General features: G+C 42.1%; 1 protein-coding gene across 2 annotated transcripts in view; it reads right to left on the bottom strand.

Moving 5' to 3' along the window:
- The window catches only part of LOC124717240 (zinc finger and SCAN domain-containing protein 22-like), an 84,150-nt gene that overhangs the window by 17,803 nt on the left and 39,274 nt on the right, over window positions 1-27,073 (bottom strand). For both annotated transcript variants that reach the window (XM_047244043.1, XM_047244042.1), the window contains exons 5-6: window positions 24,742-25,046; window positions 9,986-10,118 (exon numbers count right to left, since the gene is read on the bottom strand). In XM_047244043.1, coding sequence (XP_047099999.1) covers window positions 9,986-10,118; window positions 24,742-25,046 — 438 coding nt within the window. The remainder of the gene's footprint in view (window positions 1-9,985; window positions 10,119-24,741; window positions 25,047-27,073) is intronic.

Here is a 27,073-nt window from a genome sequence, read left to right as displayed (position 1 = left end):
TAAAGAAAATACCTGCACTAAAAACTACTTTTCAGGAATATGTGTAAAATTGTAATCTTAGTGGAAACTGTGTTTTCAGATAAATGACCATGTAATGGCAGTCTGAACTGTATAGGAAGTGAAGGTGAAATGTTATGGATGCCACAAAAATAAGGTGCTGTAATGATGTAAGATATACGGTTCACAATGTAGCAGGACACTAGTGAAGTGTCGATTATAAAGTAGGATGAATCTACATACATACGTGGATGCACTATAAAGCGAAGAGTGCAGGAAAAATTTAAACAATGAAATTCATTATTTAACTAAAATGCTGTAAACAGTATGAACTGTTTGAGAAACAGGAGTTAATTTGTTGTTTTGAAAAAGAATTTGTATAATTTATAATTTTGTGAAGAATGTCAAAAACAATAGTTTTTGTAAAATGTAGGCTAGGTTAGTTTTGGTCTGCCAGGTCCAGAGTAAGAATTATGTATTTAGTTTGCTGTTGGGAAACTATTAAAACTAGAAAAATAATCGTGATGCAGAATAATTCTTAAACTTTTTTCGCAAAAATTTCTTGTAATTGGAGGGGGTGTGAGGCCTTACATCACAAATATGTAAGTAAGAGAGAATAGCAGGCGGTCAGCTTCATACATGAGTCCTGTCTCGTATGACCAATGTGCTCAAATCCCATAGCTCGCTGCAAGTACCAGGGTTGCTCAGAAAGTAATGCATCGCATTTTTTTCCCCAGCCCAAAAAAAGACTACAAATGTGAAATGTTACATATGTATTATTTGAAGTCTCCTGAGAGAGTGCGCCAAGTTTCTGTCACTTCTGACAGATAGTGTAGCAGCAGCACAGTTTCAAAATGGCGTCTGTAGGTGATGTACGTTACAAGCAACGAGCCACGATTGAATTCCTCACTGCAGAGAAAGAAACTGTGGGGAGTATTCACAAACGCTTGTGAAAAGTCTATGGAGCCCTGTTGCGGAGCTTATGTTGTCATCCACGAGGACAGACGTATTACGACTCGGCAGTTGGTGTTGCATATATCAATCAGTAAAAGAAGTGTGGATGCAATTATCTGCATTCTTGGATATTCAAAAGTGTGTGCAAGATGGGACCCGCGATGTCTAACAGTGGATCACAAATCGCACAGAAAAAACATTTGTTCTGATTTGATGCAACATTTTGAAGCTGAGGGAGAGGCCTTGTCCTGGATTGTGACAGGTGATGAAACCTGGGTTCACCATTTTGAGCTCAAAACTCCCGACAGAAGAAAAAATTCAAAGTAACTGCTTCCGCAAGTAAGATCGTGACCACCATGTTCTGGGATTGTTAAAATGTGATTCTCATTGATGTGATGCCAAGAGGCAGTACCATTACTTCAGAAGCATATGTCAAAACATGAACAAAACTCAAGACGTGCTTCCAGTGACTTCGGTGCCACGGCAACCCAGATGTTCTGCTGCAACATGATAACGCTCAACCCCATGCAAGTCTGAGGACTGCTGAACACATCACAAAATAGGATTGGACAGTGTTACCCCAACCACCCTACAGTCCTGACCTAGCCCTCTTAGATTTCCTCTTATTTGGGCCATTACATGATGCCATTTGTGGAAGACATTTTGAGGACGATGAGGAGATGATCCACAAAGTGAAGTACTGGCTCCGCCACCAGGACAAGGATTGGTACCAACGGAGCATACATACCCTTTTTTTCACGCTGGAGGATGGGCATGGAACGGGACGGAGATTACATAGAAAAAAATGGTGTGTAGACAAAATACCATTCTTTCATGCTTGTAATTCTCATTATGTTCAATAAAGAATTGTTGAAGAAAAAAATATGCGGTGCATTACTTTCTGGGCAACCCTCTTAGTTTCAGCAGTGGCTGAAAGGTGTCAGCACTATGACTGCAGATACTTTTAAAAAATACTGGGAAACCAATATATCGATATTTAAAACAATATCATTATCGGCTCTCGATATATATATAAAAAAAAAGCATTGACGTGTTGACAGAAAAAATACTGACGTACCTGCCCATAAAAATATTGGCTGCACATTGTAAATATACTGTCAGCTTTAGAGCTGTATATTTAATTATTGATTCATTATTAGATAATCTGTACGTCAACAAGCTAACAGCCTGCCTATCCCCCTTAGAGCAAGAATTGAAAGGAAAACAATGTACATTCACACTTGGTGGTAACCACTTTGGTAACAGTGGTAACTGCAGTTACGTGGCACAATAAAGGTGGCTGATGGGTCTGTTGTTTGGTTTTATCACAGATCGGATTTGCCCCTGTTCTGCCAATGTCAGGGACCCAGCAGCTGTAGCGTCAAAATTGCATGGTGAAGCCAAATGTTGTGTTTCTGTTGGTAGTGCGCCAAGCGCCTATTACATCAGCATTTCCCCTCACACGTCTCTGCCCACCACAAAGACCAATCTTGTCATTTAGATTTCTGTTCATCATTATCGGCAACTGTTTTTGAAGATGCAAATGTGAAGAAATAGCACAGCAGTTGCTTTAAAAATTCCATTCACACACAACTTCCCCCCACCCCACCCCCCTGCGCCAATGCATTTGGACTCCTTTTGTGCCACATATACTTGCTTCGCACAGTCAAAGGAAAGATTGGACATGATGAAGGCTCATAAAGTAGAAAGACTCCTCCACACAGCGAACGTAAAATTGTGATCTACTACAATTTCAAAAGAACAACTTCAAATATTTACCAAAAATTGTTAGAAAAGTATCATATAAAATATCAGCATTCAATATTTCCATTTTGATATCATTGATATATATAGACTATTTTTAGAAAATATTGTTATGTCTGTTAACCGACTGTGGATTAGCTTGAGAACTGTGTACTGAGAGAATGAGCCATACTCAGAAGAAATTGTAAAGTGCAACTAGCCAGTTTATGGGATTGAGAAGAAAAGATACATTTTATGATAATTTTCTTATTTAAAGAGAGTATTATTTCAATATTTTTGGATTTTATAAATTTGTTCTTTTGATAAACTGTTCATAAAAGCTATTAAGTTGTGATCAGTCAAAAGTAAAACTAGTAGAATTACACGGCTTAATACTAATATTGGGTTGGTTACAAAGTATATCAGCCAATCAGAGGACAGTATGTTTGTGTGTATTTTATGAGCTAAGAGAACTACTTTGTGAAGCCTAGGTGCAGTTTGGATCTAAACCATGATCATGTTCAAATGTGGATATAAGAAACTCTGAACAGTGTGAAAATTTTATGAAATAATGGTTAAAACTGGACCGTGAACTGTCACAAACTGGACATGAATGTATGAAAAAGACAAACACGAATTCCAATTTTAAGCTGTAAACTGTGATTTTTGGAAAACCGAAATCCGCATGGCGTGTTACACAAGGTGTGGCCACAAACTAAACATTTGATAGGGTCAAATTGTGTAACATTTGAGAGAGTATTCTGTCACAAACAATCCATTTGTTAATCCTTTTGATAACAGGTTTGGTTAATTATCCAAGCTGGCTGTTATGAGTGAGTGTGATTGCATGTGAATGATGAAACTGTAACTTAAGGTTAGCACGGGCTCGGTGATTTTTTCATTAAACAGGTCACAATATACGGAAGTTTCAATCAATCACTCATCTCACCTGATACTGAAAAACATTTTGGTGTGACATGCAGAGATGTGTAGTACGGCTAGTTTCCGCTACAGTTTTTTCCTAGCTGGATAACTTTATGCAGCTGGATAACTTTATGCAGCTGGATAACTTTATGCATTTTCCTGACAGGAAATGTGTGTGGAGAGGACTGCGGAAGAAGAAATTCACCCCAAGGTAAGTGTACACTTTCTGTAGGAGAAAGTGACCGCACTGCTGCAACCACATTTACACATTAATTTGCAATGTTAATGTAAAATGACTCATTCCACATCGTCTCTCTCTCTCTCTCTCTCTCTCTCTCTCTCTCTCTCTCACACACACACACACACACACACACACACACACAATCTTACCAGCGAAATCTTGGGCAATATTCCTAACACAGACTATAAAGTAGATACAAGGGGTTGTCATTGAGATTCAATTACTACTTCAAAAAAATAATGTTATGCAGTTAATTTTTTATTTGTTTGCAGGTACAAGTCTCAAAGAAACATTCTGCATGGGAAAAATGTATTAAAAACAAAGATTCCATGACTTACCAAACGGGAAAGTGCTGGTAGATAGACACAAAAAAAAAAAAAAAAAAAACACACACAAAATTTCAAGCTTTCGCAACCAACGGTTGCCTCATCAGGAAAGAGAGGGAAGGAGAGGGAAAGACGAAAGGATGTGGGTTTTAAGGGAGAGGGTAAGGAGTTATTCCAATCCCGGGAGGGGAAAGACTTACCTTAGGGGGAAAAAAGGACAGGTATATACAAAGCTTGAAATTTGTGTGTGTGTTTTTTATTGTGTCTATCTACCAGTGCTTTCTCGTTTGGTAAGTCACAGCATCTTTGTTTTTTATATATACATTTCCCACGTGGAATGTTTCTCTCTCTCTCTCTCTCTCTCTCTCTCTCTCTCTCTCTCTCTCTCTCTCTCTCTGGCAGGTCGATAGACACACAAACAAACACAAACATACACACAAAATTCAAGCTTTCGCAACAAACTGTTGCCTCATCAGGAAAGAGGGAAGGAGAGGGGAAGACGAAAGGAAGTGGGTTTTAAGGGAGAGGGTAAGGAGTCATTCCAATCCCGGGAGCGGAAAGACTTACCTTAGGGGGAAAAAAGGACAGGTATACACTCGCACACACACACATATCCATCCACACATACAGACACAAGCACAGGAAACATAATTAACTCTCTGCAAAACAAAAATGCACTCCATAATGAGACCTCTATGCAGGGTACAGCACATCCAAATATCACACTTGCTATTTACAAATTGTAACGATTTAAATGTGGTGGTAATCGAGTCCTCAGTTCCTCTGACCCACATGTGACCTCCATGTTGGATAGAGCACCTCCAAATATCGCACTTGCTGTCTACGAATTGCAACACTTTCCATTTGGTGGTAATTGCATTCTCAGCTCCTCTGATCCACACAAATCACTTCCGAGCTCATACTTCATGTGCTCCATACAGAAATGGAATGGAAAGAAACCCTAATAAGCAGCACAATGGCAAGTACCCTCTGCCATGCACTTCACTGTGCTCTGCAGTATATGGATATACTGTGTTTACCCAACTGTAACACGGGGCTTTTTCCCAAATTTGTCATTTAGAAAATATAGGTTTCTCTTACATTTGCAAATTGAACTATTGCTGGTGAGGCAAATTTTTTGGTTTTATAACAGATTAATATATGTATCATCTCACATTTACAGATGAAGGATTGGCAACTGGCATGTGCAGATTTGATTTGAAGAATTTGTATGGTTTGGAGGGAAAAAGTAAAATCAGCTTGGCTGAGCTCTAAGATGAATGTAAAGAGGGGACTGGAAATGGGGCAGGAACTTTAATTGTGCTGCCAACCACAAGAATGTATATAGTATACCTTGGCTTTTTATGAACATCTACCTTGTTTATTAGTTGGAACTGAAATGGCTTTAAAACAGGCCAAATAGTCTCATCAATAGTATAAATTTCAACAGGAGATAAATTAATGCTAACAAAAGTACAGTCATACAGAACACTTCAAACTTGGCACAACAAATGAAACATGACCAATAACAGCGCTATAGCTGCTACTGCTCTACAGCACTGTTGACTTTCAAGGGTGGCTACAGCATTAATGTGAAGTGGTACAATTTTTGTCAACTCGGCCGTTGGGAGTCAAGATGACAATGCGCTTTCATCATTCTGTTTGGTTATACTGTCAGCACTGTAAGAAATTTAAATTGTAACAATCAATAATGGATGCAAGTTACAGCTGTGACTCTGTTAAGAAACATGAATCCACGAGTTTTCCATTCAAAATGCAGACAAAACGACGCTAATTTTAAGTTAATGGTGATTCGCGAAGCAGAGGCCACAAACAAGTGTTTAGCAGGAAGAAATTTTGATGTCACAGAAGTGAATATTTGTAGGTGATGTAAGGTACTATTTTAAACGAGTACCACACGAAAAATTTTCAGGGGACAGAAACAACGAAGGTTACGCAACCTGCAGCAGTAGTTTGTTGAGCACGTGCAAGTGAAATGCAATGAAGGCTTCCCGATTACTTGTGAAATGGTCTGACTGAAGACACTGGAGATAAAGACGAATTTTCCAACTTTGTGTATCAGCATCACTTAATCAGTCTAAAGAAATGGCTTGAGTAATTGCTGGGCAATATGGGCAACACTGGTCAGATGCCCGCTTACTTTGATATGCCACAATACCAGTGACCAAGATGATGATGATTAATGTCATACCACAGATGATTGGCTTGGATAATAAGCAAAAATGGAAGTGATTATGAAAATTAATGTAATCCACTTCTTTTGTTTATATTATTTCTCTTTGCATTATCAGAATGCAGACACTCAATTAATTACTGGCAATCCCATTACAGAGGCTCTAAAAAATGGGGAATCACCTTATATTCAGAATATACATTGAGGTGACAAGAATCACGGGACAGCAATTTGCACATATACAGATGGTGGTAGTATTGCGTACACAACGTATAAAAGGGCAGTGCATTGGTGGAGGAGGAGGAGGATATTAGTGTTTAACGTCCCGTCGACAACGAGGTCATTAGAGACGGAGCGCAAGCTCGGGTGAGGGAAGGATGGGGAAGGAAATCGGCCGTGCCCTTTCAAAGGAACCATTCCAGCATTTGCCTCAAGCGATTTAGGGAAATCACGGAAAACCTAAATCAGGATGGCCGGAGACGGGATTGAACCGTCGTCCTCCCGAATGTGAGTCGCATTGGTGGAGCTGTCATTTGTACTGAGGTTATCTATGTGGAAAGGTTTCTAATGTGATTGTGGCCACATAATGAGAATTAAGAGTCTCTGAACATGGAATGGTAGTTGAGTAGGATGCATGGGACATTCCATTTTGGAAATCATTAGGAAATTCAATGTTCTAAGATCCACAGAGTCAAAAGTTCGCGAAGAATAAGAAATTTCAGGCATTATCTCTCACCACGTGCAATGTAGTGAGCAACGGCTTTCACTTAACGACCGGGAGCAGTGGTGTTTGTGTAAGAGTTGTCAATGCTAACAGACAAGAAACAATGCATGAAATAACCACAGAAATCAAAGTGCAATATACAATGAACATATCTGCTTCGAGTGTAGCAAAATTTTGCATTAACGGGCTACAGCAGCAGACGAATGAAGCGAGTGTCTTTGCTAACAGCACAACATTGCCTGCAACACCTCTCCTGGGGTCGCGTACATATCGGTATCGGACGGACCCTAGAGAGGAAAACCGTGGCCTGGTCAGACGAATCACCATTTCAGTTGGCAATAGCTGATGGTACGGTTCAAGTGTGGTGCAGAACCCTTGAAGCCATGGGACCAAGTTGCCGACATGCACTGTGCAAGCTGGTGATGGCTCCATAATGGTGTGGGCCATGTTTACACGGAACGGACTGGTTCAACTGTACTGATCACTGATTGGAAATGATTATGTTCGGCAACTTGGAGACCATTTGCAGTTATTCATTGACTTTCATGCTGCCAAACAGTGATGGAATTTTTATGGATGACAATGTGCCCCGTCACTTGGTCACAACTGTTTGTTTTGAGTGAATGATCTGGTCACTAATCAAACATTTATGGGACATAATCGAGAAGTCAGTTCACGCACAAAATACTGCACCTGCAATACTTTCACATATACAGATTGCTGTAGAGGCAGTGCGCCTCAATATTCTGCGGAGGACATCCGATGACTTGTCGAGTCTGTGCCACGTCGAGTTGCTGCACTATGTCAAGCAAAAGGAGGTCCAAATCAATATTAAGAGCTACCCCAAAACTTTTGTCACCTCAGTGTATGTGGGTGTAGAGGTACCTAGATCTTATACTTTCCAGCTCTCATCTGGGTTTCTCTGGGAGTCAGAGGTGTTCTAATGGTGGCCACTGTCTTTGGCTGTAGAGGGAGGAGTTGTATATCCTAAGAATTCGTGGATAGGACACACTACATGCAGAGGTGCTCCACTGTGAATGGAAGTTTATTATGAAACAAGTATCAAGTCTGCAGAGGCACCACCTTTTCTTATTTGAATTATAGATTTTTTGTTTATTATCAGCCAATGTATCAGAAGAGGAGTATACAACATGCTATTCAAAGTTATTATGGGCAAGCTCTAAAGGACAAATTATAAATTTTGCTGTATCAAGGAGCAAATATTAGTTGTATTAGCTTTTAGCCTGTACAGCATGATATAGCTACTATGATTTTCACATTAAAAAATTGACTTCTTAAAGATATTTGTAGCTTCATTTAGAGGAGACTCATGAAACAAAGAACAACATGTTTTCAACTGATATAGCAGCATTACTCCATTTTTTCTTTTAATGGAAGTACGGCATTTTTCACACCAGAACATCAGATCAGTAGGAGGCACATTCAGTGACGAAATACTTTTGTTGGCCTCATGGGTAATTATGTATTAAAAATACATCAAATAAGGGCATTTTATGCTGTCACTGCAGCTGTTTGATTGTTGTACTACTCTGAAGTTTACTTTTACTTTACTCTCCATCAAGAGTGTCAATTATCCTGTAACATATATTTTGGCTGTACTTGTTCCCACAGAGAACTGCATAAATTTTCTGGCAATGTGCATTTCAAATGGCCACTATGACAAAACAAAAACACCCACATTAATTGTATTTTTACTCTGTAATTTATTTTCACATCTATAAAAAAGTTATCGCAGAACTTCTATCAAAACAGTCTACTAATCTGGTGCAAGAAATAATATAGTTCCATTAAAAATTGGTGTTGTTCTGGTCTTCAGTCGTGAGACTGGTTTGATGCAGCTCGCCATGCTACTCTATTCTGTGCAAGCTTCTTCATCTCCCAGTACCTACTGCAACCTACATCCTTCTGAATCTGCTTAGTGTATTCATCTCCTGGTCTCCCTCTACGATTTTTACCCTCCACGCTGCCCTCCAATACTAAATTGGTGATCCCTCAATGCCTCAGAACATGTCCTACCAACCGATCCCTTCTTCTAGTCAAGTTGTGCCACAAACTCCTCTTCTCCCCAATTCTATTCAATACCTCTTCATTAGTTATGTGATCTACCCATCTAATCTTCAGCATTCTTCTGTAGCACCACATTTCAAAAGCTTCTATTCTCTTCTTGTCCAAACTATTTACCGTCCATGTTTCACTTCCATACATGGCTACACTCCATACAAATACTTTCAGAAACGACTTCCTGACACTTAAATCTATACTCGATGTTAACAAATTTCTCTTCTTCAGAAACGCTTTCCTTGGCATTGCCAGTCTATGTTTTATATCCTCTCTACTTCGACCATCATCATTTATTTTGCTCCCCAAATAGCAAAACTCCTTTACTGCTTTAAGTGTCTCATTTCCTAATCTAATTCCCTCAGCATCACCAGATTTAATTCGACTACATTCCATTAGCCTCGTTTTGCATTAAAAATATACATCTAAAAATGTCAGTGCCAGTACTTTCGGTGATCAATTACATTGTGAAGATACACAGATATCTGTTTCATGAGCCCCAGATTGTTAACTGCCTAAGTGAAAAGAGATTACAAATATATCTAATGGATTAAAGTATCTGAGGGGGAAAAGATAGGCACCTCGCATTGTATATTTAAAAACAATGGCAAGTAATACAGCATGCAAGCATTAACAAAACTTAACAATACTACTGAAGTGCAGCGAATGACATAAACCCTCAACTGTCTGGTTGTTAATCACTTCCAATGGTGATGGATGGACATTTTTTTTTTACCTGTTTCAGCATTCTCATTCTGTACTTTGCCTTTATAATTTCACGTAAGGTAAAATTAAGTTCATACCTGTTGCATGAAAGTGCTTGGTGCCACTTTCAGTCCCCACCCTTTGGAAGGTTGGACACCGTGCCCAAGTCGACAATGCATGGCCAGGTGACCCTGCCGTGCAAACACCTTTCCACACAGCACACAAGCAAATCTGTAAATGATATAAAGTGCTTTAAAAACTGTTCTCATACTTTACGTATTAAGGATTAAATCGTAATGTCTTATTATGTCAAAACCCTTATATTACTTAAGATGAACTCTGATTACACACAAGAGTAAAACATTAAAGTCTGTAGTGTACAAGGATTAGTCAAAGTTATAATTAATCTTCCATTTGTTACCTGGTAAACACTGAAATCCCCATGCCACATTACTATAACATGCTGCTGGAAGACCCAAAACAAAATGGTGCAGAACACTAATAAAGTATGGAAATTTTTACTCTGAATTTGAGTGGAAGCAAAACTGCAAACATCCATCATATGATATACAGGTTAGTTGGTACAGGTAAATCCAACGCACTCAAATGAATCAGAATGACAAAGAAGGAATTGGCAAACCATCTCTCTTTGAGGAATTGAAAATTGCACCAGAAGAGGAGTCCCCTGCGCTTGAAGCCCAGTGTTTCATAGTTGAAACAACAGTGGAAAACATGCAAATCAGCCATGGATCAATTTGAACCACTCTGGTTGTCATGATTTCAGTAACAACAAAAGTTTTATGTATATGTGGCTGGAAACAAGGTTCTCCGGAGTCACAAGAAGTAGCTACGTACATGAAACAGTACATAAGAAACAATGCAAACGACCACAAGCGACCAGATTCATGCAAGGGGCAGAATCCAAGCAGAAACTGTGTAATCAAAAGTTGAAAATATTTATTTAAAAGTTTTAATATCTAGACACAGTTATTTGCCAAATGACTCTGACTTGGCATATCTGAATCTAGAGTGAGACTTTGTGGAATCATCATTTAATGCAAATAGCTGAAAATGAAACGTCACTCATCCACAAAGGAAGTGGCTTATATGGTTCTAGTTTGACCAGTTCTCGAGTACTGTTCGTCAACCTGCACCCTTATCAGGTAGGACTCACAAAAGAAAGAAAGAAAGAGAGAGAGAGAGAGAGAGAGAGAGAGAGAGAGAGTCCAACATAGAGCAACACATTACTTTCTTCATGGGATTGTTTAGTTGGTGTGAAAGCGTTACAATCATGCTCAATAAACTTCAGTGACAGACTTTACAAGAGAGGCGTTGTGCTTGATGGAGAGGTTTACTAATGAAATTTCGAGAGAGCACTTTCCGGGAAGAGTCGGAAAACAAATTTCATCCTTTCAAATCACCTCACACAATAAGAAAATTTGGGAAATTAAAGCTAATATAGAGGTCTATTGAAAATGATTCCTCACACACACCATTAGCAAGTGGGACAGTAGGAGGGATGGGGGGTGGGGGATCACTCAGTCACTCAGTGATACCAGAAGCACTCTCCACCACACCCTGTTAGGTGGTCTGCGAAGTATGACATAGTTACAGATCTCTCGCACGGCATTTTGAATGCGACAAAAGTCACTGCCTGCTGGGTTCTTCGACTGCTCATATCTATTAAAAAAGGTCCACCGAACTGATGCAGCAATGGAAATGGACCTGTCAGGCCAGTTCCCACCCACAGACAAGTGCCGAGTGTATCAGTACGAGCCCCAGACAAAGTGCAAAGCAAGCAGTGGAAATACAGAGTCGCACACCGAAAGCAGTGATCACTTAACTGTCATCAGGCAAGCTGATGCTGAGTGTTGTTTTGGGAGTGCTATGAGGAGATGCTAATAGACAATGTTCATAGAGGGCAAATCATCACAGTGGCACACTCCCAAAACCTCCTAATGAGGTTATGGGAAGCTGTAAAAAATGAAGTGTTGCAGGCAGCTGTTGGAAGGATTATTTTTGCTCCACCACACTACCAAAACTCATTCTACACATGACACAAATTTTACATCATCCTCATATTCTGTTGACAAACAGGGGGGCTGGACAAAATTTGGAAACACTAAAAACAGGTCACGTTACCGTGACTCATACGGAGTAGGGAAACCGTCAGCATTCAAATCGCCTTCCAGTCATCTTGTAATGGATAAATACAGGTCTCGTACGGTTTTCAAGAGGAAAGTTTTAGCATTCTTCCCGCAAAATAGTGGCAAGTTCAGGTACCAATGACAGAGACCAATAGCACGCCCCATTCTCTCCCGAGCAGATCACGAAGGCTCAATAGTAGTGAGATCTGATGGCAGTGGTGGCCAGGGGCAAGGTGACAATTCATCCTGGTGCTCAGAGCCAGCCCTACGAGGTCCTGTCATTTCAGAACACAGCATCACCTTTGGGAGATAAACATACCCTGGATGCATCTGATCAGCCAAAATGGTCAGTAATGCAATATTGCAGAACTGTAATCATGGGGGCCATGGAATACCACAATAATGCTGCCCAAATGTTATGACGCTATGTAAACTGGAGCCAACAAAATATTTTGACACTCTGAGGAGAAAGTCGGTGATTGAAATTTCATGAGAAGATCCTGTCACAACAAAGAATACCTCTCTAAAAAAATTAAAAAAAAAGAAGAAGAAGAAGAAGAAGATTGCCACCCCAAATTGTATAGCATATCCATGGCACTCTCTCTCCTATTCTGTGATATTATAAAATGTGCTGCACCTCTTTGAACTTTTTCAATGTCATCCGTCAATCCTATTCATGTGGATCCCACAACGCACAGCAGTACTTCCCAAGAGAGTGGACAAATGTATTGTAAGCAATCTTTTTAGCAGACCTGTTGCTGTTTCAAAACATTCTGCTGATAAATTGCAGTCTTTGGTTTGTTTCCCGACAACATTACCTATGTGATCATTCCAATTTAAGTTATTAATCCCTATGTATGTAGTTTAATTAATATCCTTTACATCTGTGTGATTTATTATGCAATCAAAATTTAACGGATTTGTTTATTACTTAGGTGAATAACTACACATTTTTCATTAATCACATGGAGAGGTCCCCCAGCGGTGCAATCGACATTTTAAAACTACCTATACGGTGCTGTAGGTTAATATCATAGGTATCGCACACTGCAATATGGTGGGCCCTCGTCTGTGAGTAATTGACAGTAAAGAATTTGGAATTTTGTGTGATATTTAAGTAGTCTGGTTGTGTGGTGTAATTGATAGGGTAACAGATTCACATGCCAGAGGTTGTGGGTTTGAATCTCATCAGCTGCACAAAATTTTTATTACTTTAAAATATTTATTTAAATTCCTTCGATCATTATTTTTATTCAATTAATTAGTTAAAATGTATTTTTTTATTTCTATTCCTTTGTCACATTATTTTAATCACCGTATGAACTTTGGATAAAATAATGCAGGTAAAAATTTAAATGAAAGACAGTTTTACAAGTAAAATGAAATTCGAGCAAATGAGAAATAGATATAATGAATACAATAATGTGGACGAAAAAACATGATGATAAAACAAAAGAAATTAGACTCAAATTAATACATAAAATTAATTAAAAACACATGAACAAAGATTTCAAGTGGAGGAAGAATGATAATAGGAAAAATGAGAGCAAATGAAGAAGTTGATATTATGATTAAAATTATGTGACAAAGAAATGGAATTAAAAAATTACATTTAAATCAATTAACTATATAAAAATGATGATCAAGAGTCATTTTGATAAAGATTTAAAAATAATTTTAAAAAAAACTTACAACACCTGATGAGATTCAAACTCTCAACCTCCTGCACGTAGAGCTGTTATCCTAGCCATTACACCACACAAACACACTATATGATGCAATTTTTTTTACACTACTGATTATCACAGACCCAAGTGTCCGCCGCTCGTGGTCTCGCGGTAGCGTTCTCGCTTCCCGAGCACGGGGTCCCGGGTTCGATTCCCGGCGGGGTCGGGGATTTTCACCTGCCTCGAGATGACTGGGTGTTTGTGTTGTCCTCATCATTTCATCATCATCCAGGAAAGTGGCGAAATTGGACTGAGCAAAGATTGGATAATTGTACGGGTGCTGATAACCACGCAGTTGAGCGCCCCACAAACCAAACATCATCATCATCATCATCATCATCATCATCACAGACCCAAGTGGGAACGTAAATAGTTAAAAAATGGTCATTCCGTCAGGAAGTGGCGGACAGTTAAAATTTGGGTGCAATGTGAGCATAGTGGTGGGGGGAGAGCCACTTATCAAATTGTGATGGCTTAAAAGGCAGTGCCCAATACACAGCATAGTTAAAATGACCTTCTGACGGGAGGGCCAAGAGGTGGTCATCCCAGCCGCTGGGAGAGGCTTAATAAGCCGGAGCTTATTCCTGTGAAGGGAGGGAGGACCATTGGCAATGCTTAAGGGACACCACTTCCTGACAGACAGCAACACAGAAATCACTGGAGGGAGTACAGGAATTAGCGGGCGAGGACTGCAACCTTGGCAGCAGTGTCAGCTGCCTTGTTTCCTGGCAGACTGACATTACCAGGAACCCACACACATATCACACTGGCTCCACCAAGAGTGAGCAAGTGACAGTTCTCCTGGACCCGTTGCACTAAGGAATGGGTGGTGTACAGCGCACATACACTTTGAAGGGTGCTGAGTGAGTCGGAGGAGAGGACACAACTGAAAAGTCTGTGCCCACAGATGTACTCCGTGGCCTGATACAGAGTGAAGAGCTCGGCTGTAAATACTGAGCAGTGTGCCGGAAGCCGATATCGAAAGACACGGGTGCAAATGACGAAGGCACACCCGGCCCCACGGTCAGTCCGAGAGCCATCAGTGTATACAAAGGTATGATCAAGAAGTTCCATACGAAGGTCGTGAAACTAAAGGCAATAGAGCGAGGCTGGAGTAGCATCCTTAGGAAATAAAAGAAAGCAAATGTTAACATGGGCCACTTCACAAAGCCAAGGTGGGGAAGGGTTCACAACCACCAGGAAAATTGCAGGTAGTGTGAAGTTAAGCCGCCATAGCGAGTGGCGAAAGTGAACTCCAGGAGGTAATAGAGAAAAGGGATGCACCCCATACTGGCGAACAAAGGAATCATCGAAGGAGGAGGCATAGGATGGGTGGCCATGCATGGCAGGAAACGGCATGCATACCTACTGAGGAAAAAGTCACAGCAGTAGGACAGTGGTAGTTCAGCAGCTTTAGCATACAGACTCTCAACAGGGCTAGTGTAAGAGGCATCAGTGGCCAAACAGATGCCACGATGGTGGACAGTGTTGAGAGGACAAAAGAGGGATGGACAAGCAGACACGTAAACAAAGCACCCGTAGCCAAGTTTCACATGGACAAGGGACCGGTACAAACAGAGGAGGGTGGTTCGATCAGCACTCCAGGAGGTACCATTGAGGGCACACAGGGACATTGAGGAACAGCATACAACGAGCTGTCAACTAAGAGTGTTTCCTATTGAGCATGAGACCCAGGAATTTCGTAGTTTCAACGAATGGAAGGGCAACAGGCCCAAGATGTAAAGATGGTGGTAGAAACCAATTGTGTCACCAGAATTTCATACAGGTGGTTTTGTCGGTGGAAAAGCAAAAGCCACTGTCAATGCCCCAGGAGTAAAGACAATCGAGACATCGCTGAAGATGCCGCTCAGTGAGACAGGTCTGTGGAGAACTGCAATAGATGGCGAAATCGTCAACAAAAAGGGAGCCGGAGATGCCAGGCGGGAGACAGGCCATTATAGGGTTAATGGTGATAGCAAAGAGGACGACGCTCAGGACGGAACCCTGAGGCGCACCATTTTCCTGGATAAAGGTGTCCGACGAGGCAGAACTCAGATGCACCTTGGAAACTCGGTCTTTTAAAAATTTTTGAAGGAAACAGGGCAGGTGGCCACGGAAGACCCATGTATAAACCAGTTCTCCAGCAGGTGTCGTAGGCCTTCTCCAAATTGAAAAACATGGCCACGGTCTGGGATTCCCGCAGAAAACCATTCATGACAGGGGTGGACAAAGTAACAAGATGGTTGGCTGAAGGAACCCCGCACTCAAAATCCACACTGTGCATTCATCAGTAAATTGCAAGTCTCCAGCCTCAATACCAGCCAGGCATGAATCACGCATTCCATCACCTTGCAAACACAGCTGGTAAGAGATGTGGGGTGGTAGCCAGAAGGAAGGGATTTGTCTTTGCCGAGATTAGGTATGGGTATCACGGTGGCTTCATCCCAGTGTCTGGGAAATGTGCCCTCTGCCCAGATGCGGTTGTACGTGTTAAGCAGAAAGTGCTTGCCTGCAAGAGAAAAGTACTGCAACATCTGAATGTGGACAGCTTCTAGTGCTGGAATGGAGGATAGAGAGAAACTGAGAGCATGATCTAGCTCCCTCATGGTAAAGATGGCATTGTAGCACTCACGATTCAGAGAAGAGAAGGGTATCGCCCAAGCCTCCTCCACTTGTTTCCAATCAAGGAAGGCAGGGTGATAGTGGGAAGAGCTCGAAATGTCTGCAAAATGACGACCTAAGGTGTTGCGAGATAGCAATAGGGTCCACAATGACATCGTCTGCTACTGTCAGGCCAAAAATTGGGGAATGGATCTTGGTCCCAGAGAGCCATCGGAGGTTGGCCCACATCTACAACTACATCTACATCCATACTCCGCAAGTCATATGACGGTGTGTGGCAGAGGGTACTCTGAGTACCTCTATCAGTTCACCCTTCTAATCCAGTCTCGTATTGTTCGTGGAAAGAAGGATTGTCAGTATGCTTCTGTGTGGGCTCTAATCTCTCTGATTTTATCCTCAAGGTCTCTTCGCGAGATATACGTAGGAGGGAGCAATATACTGCTTGACTCTTCGGTGAAGGTATGTTCTCGAAACTTTCACTAAAGCTCGTACCGAGCTACTGAGCGTCTCTCCTGCATAGTCTTCCACTGGAGTTTATCTATCATCTCCGTAACGCTTTTGCGATTACTAAATGATCCTGTAACGAAGTGTGCTGCTTTCCGTTGGATCTTCTCTATCTCTTCTATCAACCATCTCTGGTACGGACATGACAGAGGAAGGGGTGGAACTGTTAAAGGAACTAGTGAATTAAATCCAGCTAGCTCTTTTGGCATCCCAAAGAACACGACGACATTTTGCATGCGTCTATTTATAATGAATGTAGTTTGCCATTTTAGAATGACCATTAGAAACGTGGAGAGCACGTCTCCACGAGTGAACTGCACTGTGGCATGCCTCAGTCCACCAAGGGACTGGGACACAACGTGGTAAAGAGGAAGTATGAGGAACGGAATGTTCTGCAGCAATAAGGATAATGTTTGTGAGATATTCCACCTGGTCATCACAACTGGGGAAATCCCGTTCTTCGAAGGTCGCCAATGAGGAGTAAAGCTGCCAGTCAGCCTGAGTAAGCTGCCATTTGGGTGGGCGAACAGGTGGCGTAGAAGTCAGCAAACAGATAGCACATGGGAATGGTCGCTCAAGTAGGTGTCAGAAAGAATGGACCACTCGAGACAATGAGCAAGCTGGGCAGTGCAGAAGGATAGGCCCAAATGAAAGTAGGTGGAGGAAAGGAAAGTGGGTGCTTCAGTGTTAAGGTGGAAAAAGTTAAGTTGGTTAAGAAGGTCAGCCAAGAGGGCACCTCTTTGACAGGTCCTGGGAGAACCCCAAAAGGGATGGTGCGCATTAAAGTCACCGAGTAGCAAAAATGTCGGAGGTAGCTCCCCAATAAGCTGAAGGAAGTCCGTCCTGGTGACATCGAATGACGGAGGGACATAAATGGCGAGGGAAAAGGTCAGGTGGGAAAGAAAAAGGCGAACTGCAACAGCTTGAAGACGGGTAGATGGAGAGATGCGTTGATTACGAATGTCATCCCGTATAAGCAGCATGACGTTCCAATGAGATGGAATATCGACCTCAGGGGTAAGGTCAAAAAGAACCAGTAAGAAATGTGAAAGCTCAAAGTGGTTGTGAAGGCACAATTTTGTTTCCTGGAGGCAGAGTACAATGGGACGCTGCGATGCTAAAAGCAGCCGTAAATCCTCCTTGTGGGACTGAAGGCCGCGAACGTTCCATTGAAGGAGAGTCCCGATGAGGAAGAGACGTAGGGGTGTCAGCTCGGCGGCTGCCAAGTGACAGCCTGTGAAGAGTTGCTACTACAAGGCACAGAAGCAAGAGGATCCTGCTCCGTGGGGGCATCAGAAGCATCAGTTTGCTCATGCAGATGGTCTGTGGAGTCCAAGACTGAAAAACGGTCGGGCCGAGCTAAGGTATCGTGTGGCGACACCGTCAAAGAGGATATTCGAGTCAGTGAAGGAGAAGACCGTTTGCCTTTGGAGGACTTCTTTGAGCCTTTCTGCCTTTGGAGGACTTCTCTGAGCCTTTCTGGTCAGAGGAAGACTCGGGTGTTGTTTGGCTGGAGGGACACAGGAAGTCTTCACGGGAGTACTCCTTCTGTCCTTTCTGGCCTACCAGTTGTGTAGCTGGTGGCTTTGCCCCTCGAGGTGAGGGTTTGACAGCTCGTTGCACAGCCGGACGGGGGGGACGGCGATGCTTCCTCGTCACTGGGCGATTTCACAACCTCGGCACTGAATTGGAGGTCGCACGTCTGCGTGGCCACATCCTTCGCGGAGCGAAGGGTAACGAGAACAATCGCCCGTGTGCGCATCCCTACCACAGGTTACACATGTGGCTGTGTGTAGACAAGACATTCTAGTGTGGTTGGAACAATGACTCTGGTAGCAGCGTATCGGGTTCGGAATGTACGGCCAGACTGCGATAATTTCATAGCCTGCTTTGACCTCGGATGGAAGCACCACTCTATCGAAGGTGAGAAAAAGAGGCGGGTGGGCACGAACAGAGTAGTCGTGGAGAAGCGAGGTGGCAAACAGTTGTTGTGGTCGATTAATCAGAAGTAGTCTCCAAAAGCAAAGTGCCAGTCTGTATACGAGAGTAGGAATTCACAGGGCCGGCAATTGCATCAAAACCTTTCTGAATAATAAACGGGTTTACTGTGGCAAAGGACTGACTGTCTTAAGTATGTGAGACCACGAGGAATCGTGGTGCAGTGGGAGGGGTCTTTGAATCATTAGCCTCATTATGTTTATGTTTTGTAGATGTTGATTGGGAAGATGATTGACTCATTGTGAGAAAAATCCCCGACAATTCGCCGTGTCTCTGATGGGGCACTTCTTCCAACTGGGGGCCTCTTTCACGAGGGATGCACCTACCTTGGGTGACTGTTCACATCTCAGGTCACATTTCTCGAACACCTAACAGAGGGACCAACTGGCAATTTGGGAAGGTTGCAGCTCAGGCAATCACCTCTCCCTGGGCCTCGCCTGTACCAGGGGGTTTGTGTGAACTCTACCTGTTGACCCGGAGCTGGGAATTACGTGTTACCCAGTCACCTGTTACACATTAGATGCGTGAGCCGGCCTTCAGGAGCGCAGAGGGAGGAAGAAGAAAAAGAGGAAACCCAAATGCCAAATCTGAGGAACGGGAGGAGAAGGGAAACAAAGAAAGGAAAAAGGAGTGAAAAACAATGGGCTTCAGAAGAGCTTTCCTTACTGCCATGCATCATTTCAAGCTGGATCAATCAGTCTCGTTTTTACCATTGTAACATATATGTTTTTATTGCTCATTTCTATCAATTCTGCTTGAATTTGTGCTGCTGTTTTGAACCTATTTCTCTTAGTAGCAGTTCTGTTGAATCTGTCATCATTGTCAGTTATTTTGAATGGTTGTCCTGCTCATGGTTGGTCCTTACTGCTACCTTTCATACTCTGGCCGTGAAGGTTGTATCACACTTCCCCTATAGACGTGCCACATTGTGTTGCAATGTGGGGCATAAATAAACCGGCTTGTCTGTATGCTACAATTCCAGCAAGTTTGTCTGTAGATATCTCCACTGTCGGAGCCACAATCGCAACGCGCAGATTGTCAACTGTCACTGAAGTGCAGTAACTATATAGTAGGTATTGCACCACTGCTTGAACTACACTGCGGACATCACAGCACTGCAGAGAACAACAGGGCAATGTGGAATGGGCATTCATTCATCACATGGTTCAACAAACATACCAGTTCAGATAACTATTTTCTCTCTACACAATGCTCTTCGGGATAATGGTGTACGTGGATGAAAACAAACACACAAACATGACATGTTTACCAATGTTGTACTATTACTTTGTTGATTCAAATGTAGCTCTGGTATTACACTGTTCATTTACATTCATGTGACCGTTGGCTATGATCAACGTGAACATACAACAACTGCTCACGGATGGTAGGTGGCAGCACGAGCAGTGGATGGTATATAAAGCGGGTCAGGGTGACACGGAAAATAGTGCAGTAGTTGTAATGAAGAAATAGTGAGATTTATCAGACGTCCAGGTTTATGAGACAAGTATGGAAGCATCTGCAATATGGCTAAGTTTGTAAACTGTTCATATGCTGCCAAGGTTAAAGTATACCATGCACAGCAAAATGGTGCTACCCAAAACTGGTGCTGAGGCAGTTGTGGTGCACCACAGGCCATTGACAGAGGTGAACAAATGCTGCAGAGATGTGTAAACGTAGACATGCACCTGTTGAGGGACTGATTGCCAGATGAACCAAGAGACCACCAGTGTCTCCTTAATGACCGTTCAGCAAACGTTACTGTGTATGGGACTCTGCACAGGTGCCTGGTTCACGCACCCAAGATGACTGCCATTCATCGGCGATGAAGGCTGGAATTTGCACACCAATACCGGATGCCCACTGACTGCTGACAGGTGGACTTTTCAGATGAATCACTTTTTATGCTCCATTAGACAGGTGGATGTTGGTGTATATGGCACTGCAACAATAGGCATAAGGGTTTGGCCGAGAGGAGGGAGTGTTATGGTTTGGGGAATGTTTTTGTGACAGTCTCTGGGTTATTTCTTCATTCTGAGAGGTACAATGGATCATTATAAGTATGCATCTATTCATGTGGACATGTCCATCCCTATATGCAGTGTTATTTCATAGAATTAAATAATTTTGTCAATAATTGATTGTTTTCATTCCTATATGTAGTGTGTTTTTTCTCAGTATAACGGCATCAACCAGCACGACACTGCAACATGTTACACAGTTCACCGTATATGTGCACGGTTTATAGAGGACCAGGACAAGTTTACCGTACTCTTCCAGCCACCAAACTCCCGCGATTTAATCCCATCGAGAATCTGTGAGACCACCTCAAATGGGCTGTTCAGACCACAGATCCTCAACTGAGAAACCTAGCACAGATGGCCACAGCATCCCTGTCTGTGCTTTCCAGAACTATTATTAGGGTTACTGAAACTATTGAGTGTTATAGTAAATACTAGCCATTGGGGCATCAATGGGTTAGTTGGGGATTCAGCCTCTACTGCAGTGTGGGCTTCCGCTGTGAGGTTGGCACTGTACAAATGCCATCCTGAGAGGACTGTCTGGTTGGAGATCCAGATGCAGCACCAACGGACCGTGGGTCGAAACTCAGGCCTGCCCAGCCAGATTTACTGTGCTGCCAGCCTGCCTTGCCTACAACCTAGCCAGGCCCAGCTGCTTCACCAACAGCTGACCTAAGTGAAGCACGACAGCCCACGAATGTCTGCCTCACAAGGTCGCCCCACCATCGATCCGTGTTGGGAGCTGTGACTGCTGGTTAGGTCTCATCCACATGTCATGCACCACGATTTGTCGCCCACAACTCGTCGCCTGTCTTGTGCAGGCACGAGTCTTCTGTAATACGTTACTGAGAAATAAATGAAGGATTAAACTGCCTTCGAGCTGTCCGTGACTTGGAAGCCCAACTACCTACACCAGATAACCCTGGTGCCCCAACACTTGACAGAAATAAGCAATAAGAAGATCTTCAAAAAAAACTCTCTTACTTCTTTCAATACAAAACTGCTTATATAGTATATATGGGCAAGGGCAAAGTCTGCCGGAGATGAAATCTGGATGAATATGGATAGAATGCTGCAGAGCATATGGGGTTCAACTGGGAGGACAAGAGGAATGACAGGAACCACGTGGGGTGTTTAACTCTGGAAGGATTATTCGAGACTGGAGATTAAGGTGGAAAGAAAGGAATATTGGAGAAGGAAATTCACTTTGAGCATTATGCCAGAGATTGATGACGGGAGGATAAAGTAGAAGATAGAGTGTCAGCTGTGGAGCAGGCAAGAGATGACAATAAGAGAAAGGCCTCGCATCAGGTGTTGAGATATTTACTAGAGGTAGTCATAAAGTTTGAATCATCTGCGTCTACATCTACATCTGTACGCCACAAGAATTCCCACTAGCAACAATTGCTGGTAAGCCTCTGTGTGGACTCGAATCTCTTTAATTTTACCTTCATGGTCTTTCCGCAAGATATACATAGGAGAGAGTAATATACTGATTAAGTCTTTAAGGAACGTACGCTCCCGGAACTTTAACAGTAAACCACAGTGTGACGCAGTACACATCTCTTGCAGTGTCTGCCACTGTAGTTGGCTGAGCATCTCTGTGACGCTTTCACACTTGCTAAATGAACCTGTAACGAAACATGTTGCTCCCTTTTGGATCTTCTCTATTTCCTCTGTCAGTCGTACCTAGTACGGATCCAAGACTGATGAGCAATATTCAAGTATAGGTCGAACGAGTGTTTTGCAAAGGAGAGGAAAACACAGTCCATGAAGGGGCCTACAGAAGCCATAACAGAAGAAGCAGAGGAAGGAGGAGAACAAATGATGGACTACAGCATAAGACAAATTACAGTTTAATATGGTGTACAAAATGATATGTAGCGTACATAAACCACAAAATATGTTCTTAAAACAGAGAAAAAGAAACTCTCACAACCATACAGACATATATGAGGCTTTTCTTTTTCTACCTCCAATTGGGTGTGAGTTTAAACCACTGTGAAAATCTGACAAAGCTTTGCACAAATGTGCTGCACAGAGTCTCTAATATGCCCACCAATTGTGCTCAGCCGAACACTGCAGGTGCAACAATGGCATACCTGCAACGTTTTCGATGGAAAGTGTTTGGTCACCCACTGTGCAGCCCAGACTCAGCTCCCTCTGATTTTCATCTCTGCTCACACAAACAGCTGGCTAAGAGAACAGCATTTTAGCACAGAGAGCTAGCTGCAGACCAGCGTACAGGATTGGCGGAAAGCACAAGCCACTGCCTTCAATAACAAGGGTATTGGAAGGTACCAAACTACAATAAATGTCCAAGTTGGAGCAATGACTAGATAGAGGAGTAGCTGGGAGCTAAATGTTGATATATGCCTATAATATTGATGTGTAAAATTAGAATCTATTAAGTGCTTGTTATTAAACATATGAGTAATTTTCCGTGCTTGTGATACAAATTTAACTTAATCCATTCAATGCATGTCATCAGCAGATCCAATAAATGTTAGTGAGCCGTGTCATAGCTCAGCTGATTTGATTTACCCGCGACATTATTTCACTTGTTTTCGCCGCAGCGATAGGGGGCGTGATCGCTAAGCGCTGTTGGTGCTGGTGCGCGAAACAAGAGTTTTGGAGGACGGCTCGGTCGGGAGATGGGACAGGACGGAAGCGGTGGGGAGTCAACTGGTGCCTACCAATTAAGGACTGCGATGAGTGTGGCTGTTTGTGAGCATGTGGGGAGGATGGAATGCTTGCTTGCTTAGCGTGATTCTTCATGACCAGCTGTTGTTTGTTGGGCCTTGCACTCGAGTGTAACAGGAAACTGCATTGGTGTGGTTCTCATCACCTGGCTAAGGCCGAAATTTTTATATACTTTTATTATATTTAATGATCATTACTTTATTATGTGGTTGGTAGTTGTAGCCAACATTTTGTGATTTGAAATACTTCAGAATATCATCATGTGCCAGGTGTCTACTGTGAACAATTCTTAATTTGTTTCATAGTGTATGGCACGGTATCCACTATCATCGATCATTTTATGAAAGTTCTGTCCAAATTATTATTACATTAGATTTTGTTAAAATTAGTGCATTTAAAATGCAAATTTCTTAATTCTACTAATATTGCTTGGGATAAACCCATCTATTTCTTGATATTGTCAAATTTGTGTATTAAGTTGTGTTTCTTCTCGAGACTGACAGAATTGATTTTGGAACACATGGGGCAAGTATTTAAATGAAAATTTGCTAGATAACACAACCGTCGTGAAATTGAAAACTTGACAGTGTTTACTCATGTCACCAGTCGTTAATGTTATTTCTGTCTTGTAGCTTACTTAACTGATATAAAATAATTTAGAAATTTTGTGTATTTGTCATGAAAGGTGAACTGATGTTAATGAGAGAAAAATAAGTGACATTTGTGTAGGCAGTAGGGAATTTATTGCACTCTTGCCAAATTAGATTTTTTTAAGGTTTGATTTACATGTAGTACAAATCACAAGTTCAATATTTTTCTGGTGTAATTGTTAATATTTGTACATGTTGCACTATTGTATGATATAATATACCCTTTACTAACAGTACCTTTATGTAATGTTTCAGAGTGGGGCTGGATGTTCTTCTAGAGAACGTTAAAAAAAAATATTGCTAAAATTTCCTTTTAAACTGTTAATTGTATTAACTTGGATGTATAACCAATTATTGTTAAATAATAAATTTGTGTCAACAAGGCTTGGACCAAATAAATGTGCCTACACCTTCCCCACCTTGGCTCTGCTACTGTCTGTACATCACAGTTACGTTACATTAGAGGCAGAGTGAGTACTTACCCGAACTCCTGGGGTGGGACGACGGTGGCAGCGGGCCGCGGTATCACTGGCCTGGCGACAGGCAGTGCAGACAGCGGGGGCGGCTGCACCGGCTGCGTGACGGTGTAGCGCGGCTGCTCGGAGGTGGTGGCCTGCGAGAGCTGGTGCGACACGGAGACGGCGACCGCCCCCGCCTGGCTGTGCGGCGGCGCGTGCTGCGCCATGTGCTCCATCAGTTGGCGCAGGTGCGCAAACTGCTGCCCGCAGCAGCCGCAACCGTAGGACATGCCGCTGCCGGAGGATGACGTAGGGGATTGGTGGGGTGGCTGAAATGTGACACGTATCGTTCAGAGACATCTTGTCGAGGGCTGTATTACAGATATTTTTAATACTAATTGAATAATTTAAGGAGTAAAGCTTAAACAAAAATAAAGACCCTGGTGCAGATGAGATTCCCTCAGGACTATCGAGATACGTCATAGAGACAGCCGTGACAAGACTATTTCATCTGGTGTGCTAAATCTACAAAACAGACCAAATATCCTCAGACTCGGAGAAGAATATATAACAAGGATGTGCCGAAAAGTAATGGCTCCAAATTTCTTAAGTGAAAACTCTTCTGTTTTAAATAAAATAGAAGTTATTAACAGTCTTCATCTTTATTCTTCACGTCTACTTATTTGCAGCCCACTGTCGCAAGAGTGATCTGTATTGTAGCATGTAACATGGCACCGTGTAATGCAACTATGCCAGTATGTAGAGAACAGCATGCTATAATCAAATTTCGAATTCAAAGAGTTCGTCCATGTGTGGAGCACCCTCTCCTTAAGCACAATAACACCAAGACCACACACGAGCACTGCAATATCTGCAACAATCTGACACCTCGGGTTCACTTTCGTCAGTCATCCTCCAAACAGTCCCAACTTGGTCCCATCCAATTTTTATTTGTTTCCAAAACTTAAAGAACACCTTTGAGGACTTCACTTTGATAGTGATGATGTAATGCAAGCAGTGTTCTGCAATGTTGGTATCAATAAGTAAAAGTCTGGTAACCTGGAAGTCAGTGGTTCAAATATTGTTATTAGATATTTCTTAACGTTTACTCAAATCCCATATTTATTAACAAATGAAAAATTTAATTAATACACCTCATATCACAACTTTTGAACAAAAATAGCATTTTTGGTCTTATTAATAACTGCATGAAAATTTAATACAAAAACGTGAAATATCAAATAGAAATTAAAATACTTTCTTATTTATAGAGAACAGTATTATTAATCTGTATAGCCATTTCATTACACAATAAGGCATTTCGCATGTCTATCAAAGTTTCATTTATTTTCGTGCGATTGATAAATGAAAATAGAAAGATGTTATTTCTATTTTAAAAAAATATGATTCAATACTTATTAATAAACATTTCTATCTGTTAATAAATATGGACATACAATAATGGTAAAAAGTTCCTCTTATGACATTCAAACCAATGACATTACAGTTACTGCATCCCTTTGTGCTTGATGTCCCAAACTATATTTCATCTATGGCAACAGTTGTGTTTAAAAACTGATCTTCTCTGTCTTGTAGTGCTGAAGCAATTGTTGGGCAATTCTCTTGCGATTTGGTTTTTGCTCTTCTTTCAGATGACGAGAAACCCATTTTGTAGCAACTTTTCTTTTCTGTAGTGTCTGGGTTACGAGTTTAATGCCAGACAGACAGTCAGTCACTGGGCTGTAATTTTGATAGTACCCAGTTATGAGCTTCTGAAAGTACAGCTTTTAAATTTTTGTGTGCACTGGTTGTTTGTCACTCCCTCTGCCCCACTACAGCCACCTATGTTTTTGTACAGGGTCGGATGGGTAATTATGGTCTGTGAAGTCCTCAGTGAGACCATCGGTATATTTCGAGAGGGTCCGCTCGTCACTGCAGCTGCGACGGCCACAGTGGCTAGGCTGTATGGAAGGGACTTCTTAGTATGGAACAGGTGGCAGCTGTGAAAGTGAAGGTATTGCTGGTGGTCGGTAGGTTTGACATGGACGGAGGTACTGATGTAGCCATCTTTGAGTACCTCCGTCCATGTCAAACCTACCGACCACCAGCAATACCTTCACTTTCACAGCTGCCACCTGTTCCATACTAAGAAGTCCCTTCCATACAGCCTAGCCACTGTGGCCATCGCAGCTGCAGTGATGAGCGGACCCTCTCGAAATATACCGATGGTCTCACTGAGGACTTCACAGACCATAATTACCCATCCGACCCTGTACAAAAACATACCTCCATGCTTTACCTTGCCAATCACCAACCATGACTACCCAAAGTCCCACTGTCTGGCCACAGAAGAGCA

This window comes from Schistocerca piceifrons, chromosome 9 (genome assembly GCF_021461385.2).
Source record: "Schistocerca piceifrons isolate TAMUIC-IGC-003096 chromosome 9, iqSchPice1.1, whole genome shotgun sequence".
Lineage (NCBI taxonomy): Eukaryota > Metazoa > Arthropoda > Insecta > Orthoptera > Acrididae > Schistocerca > Schistocerca piceifrons.
The sequence above is the reverse complement of the archived record's forward strand: the minus strand, read 5'-3'. Positions and strand labels throughout refer to the sequence as shown.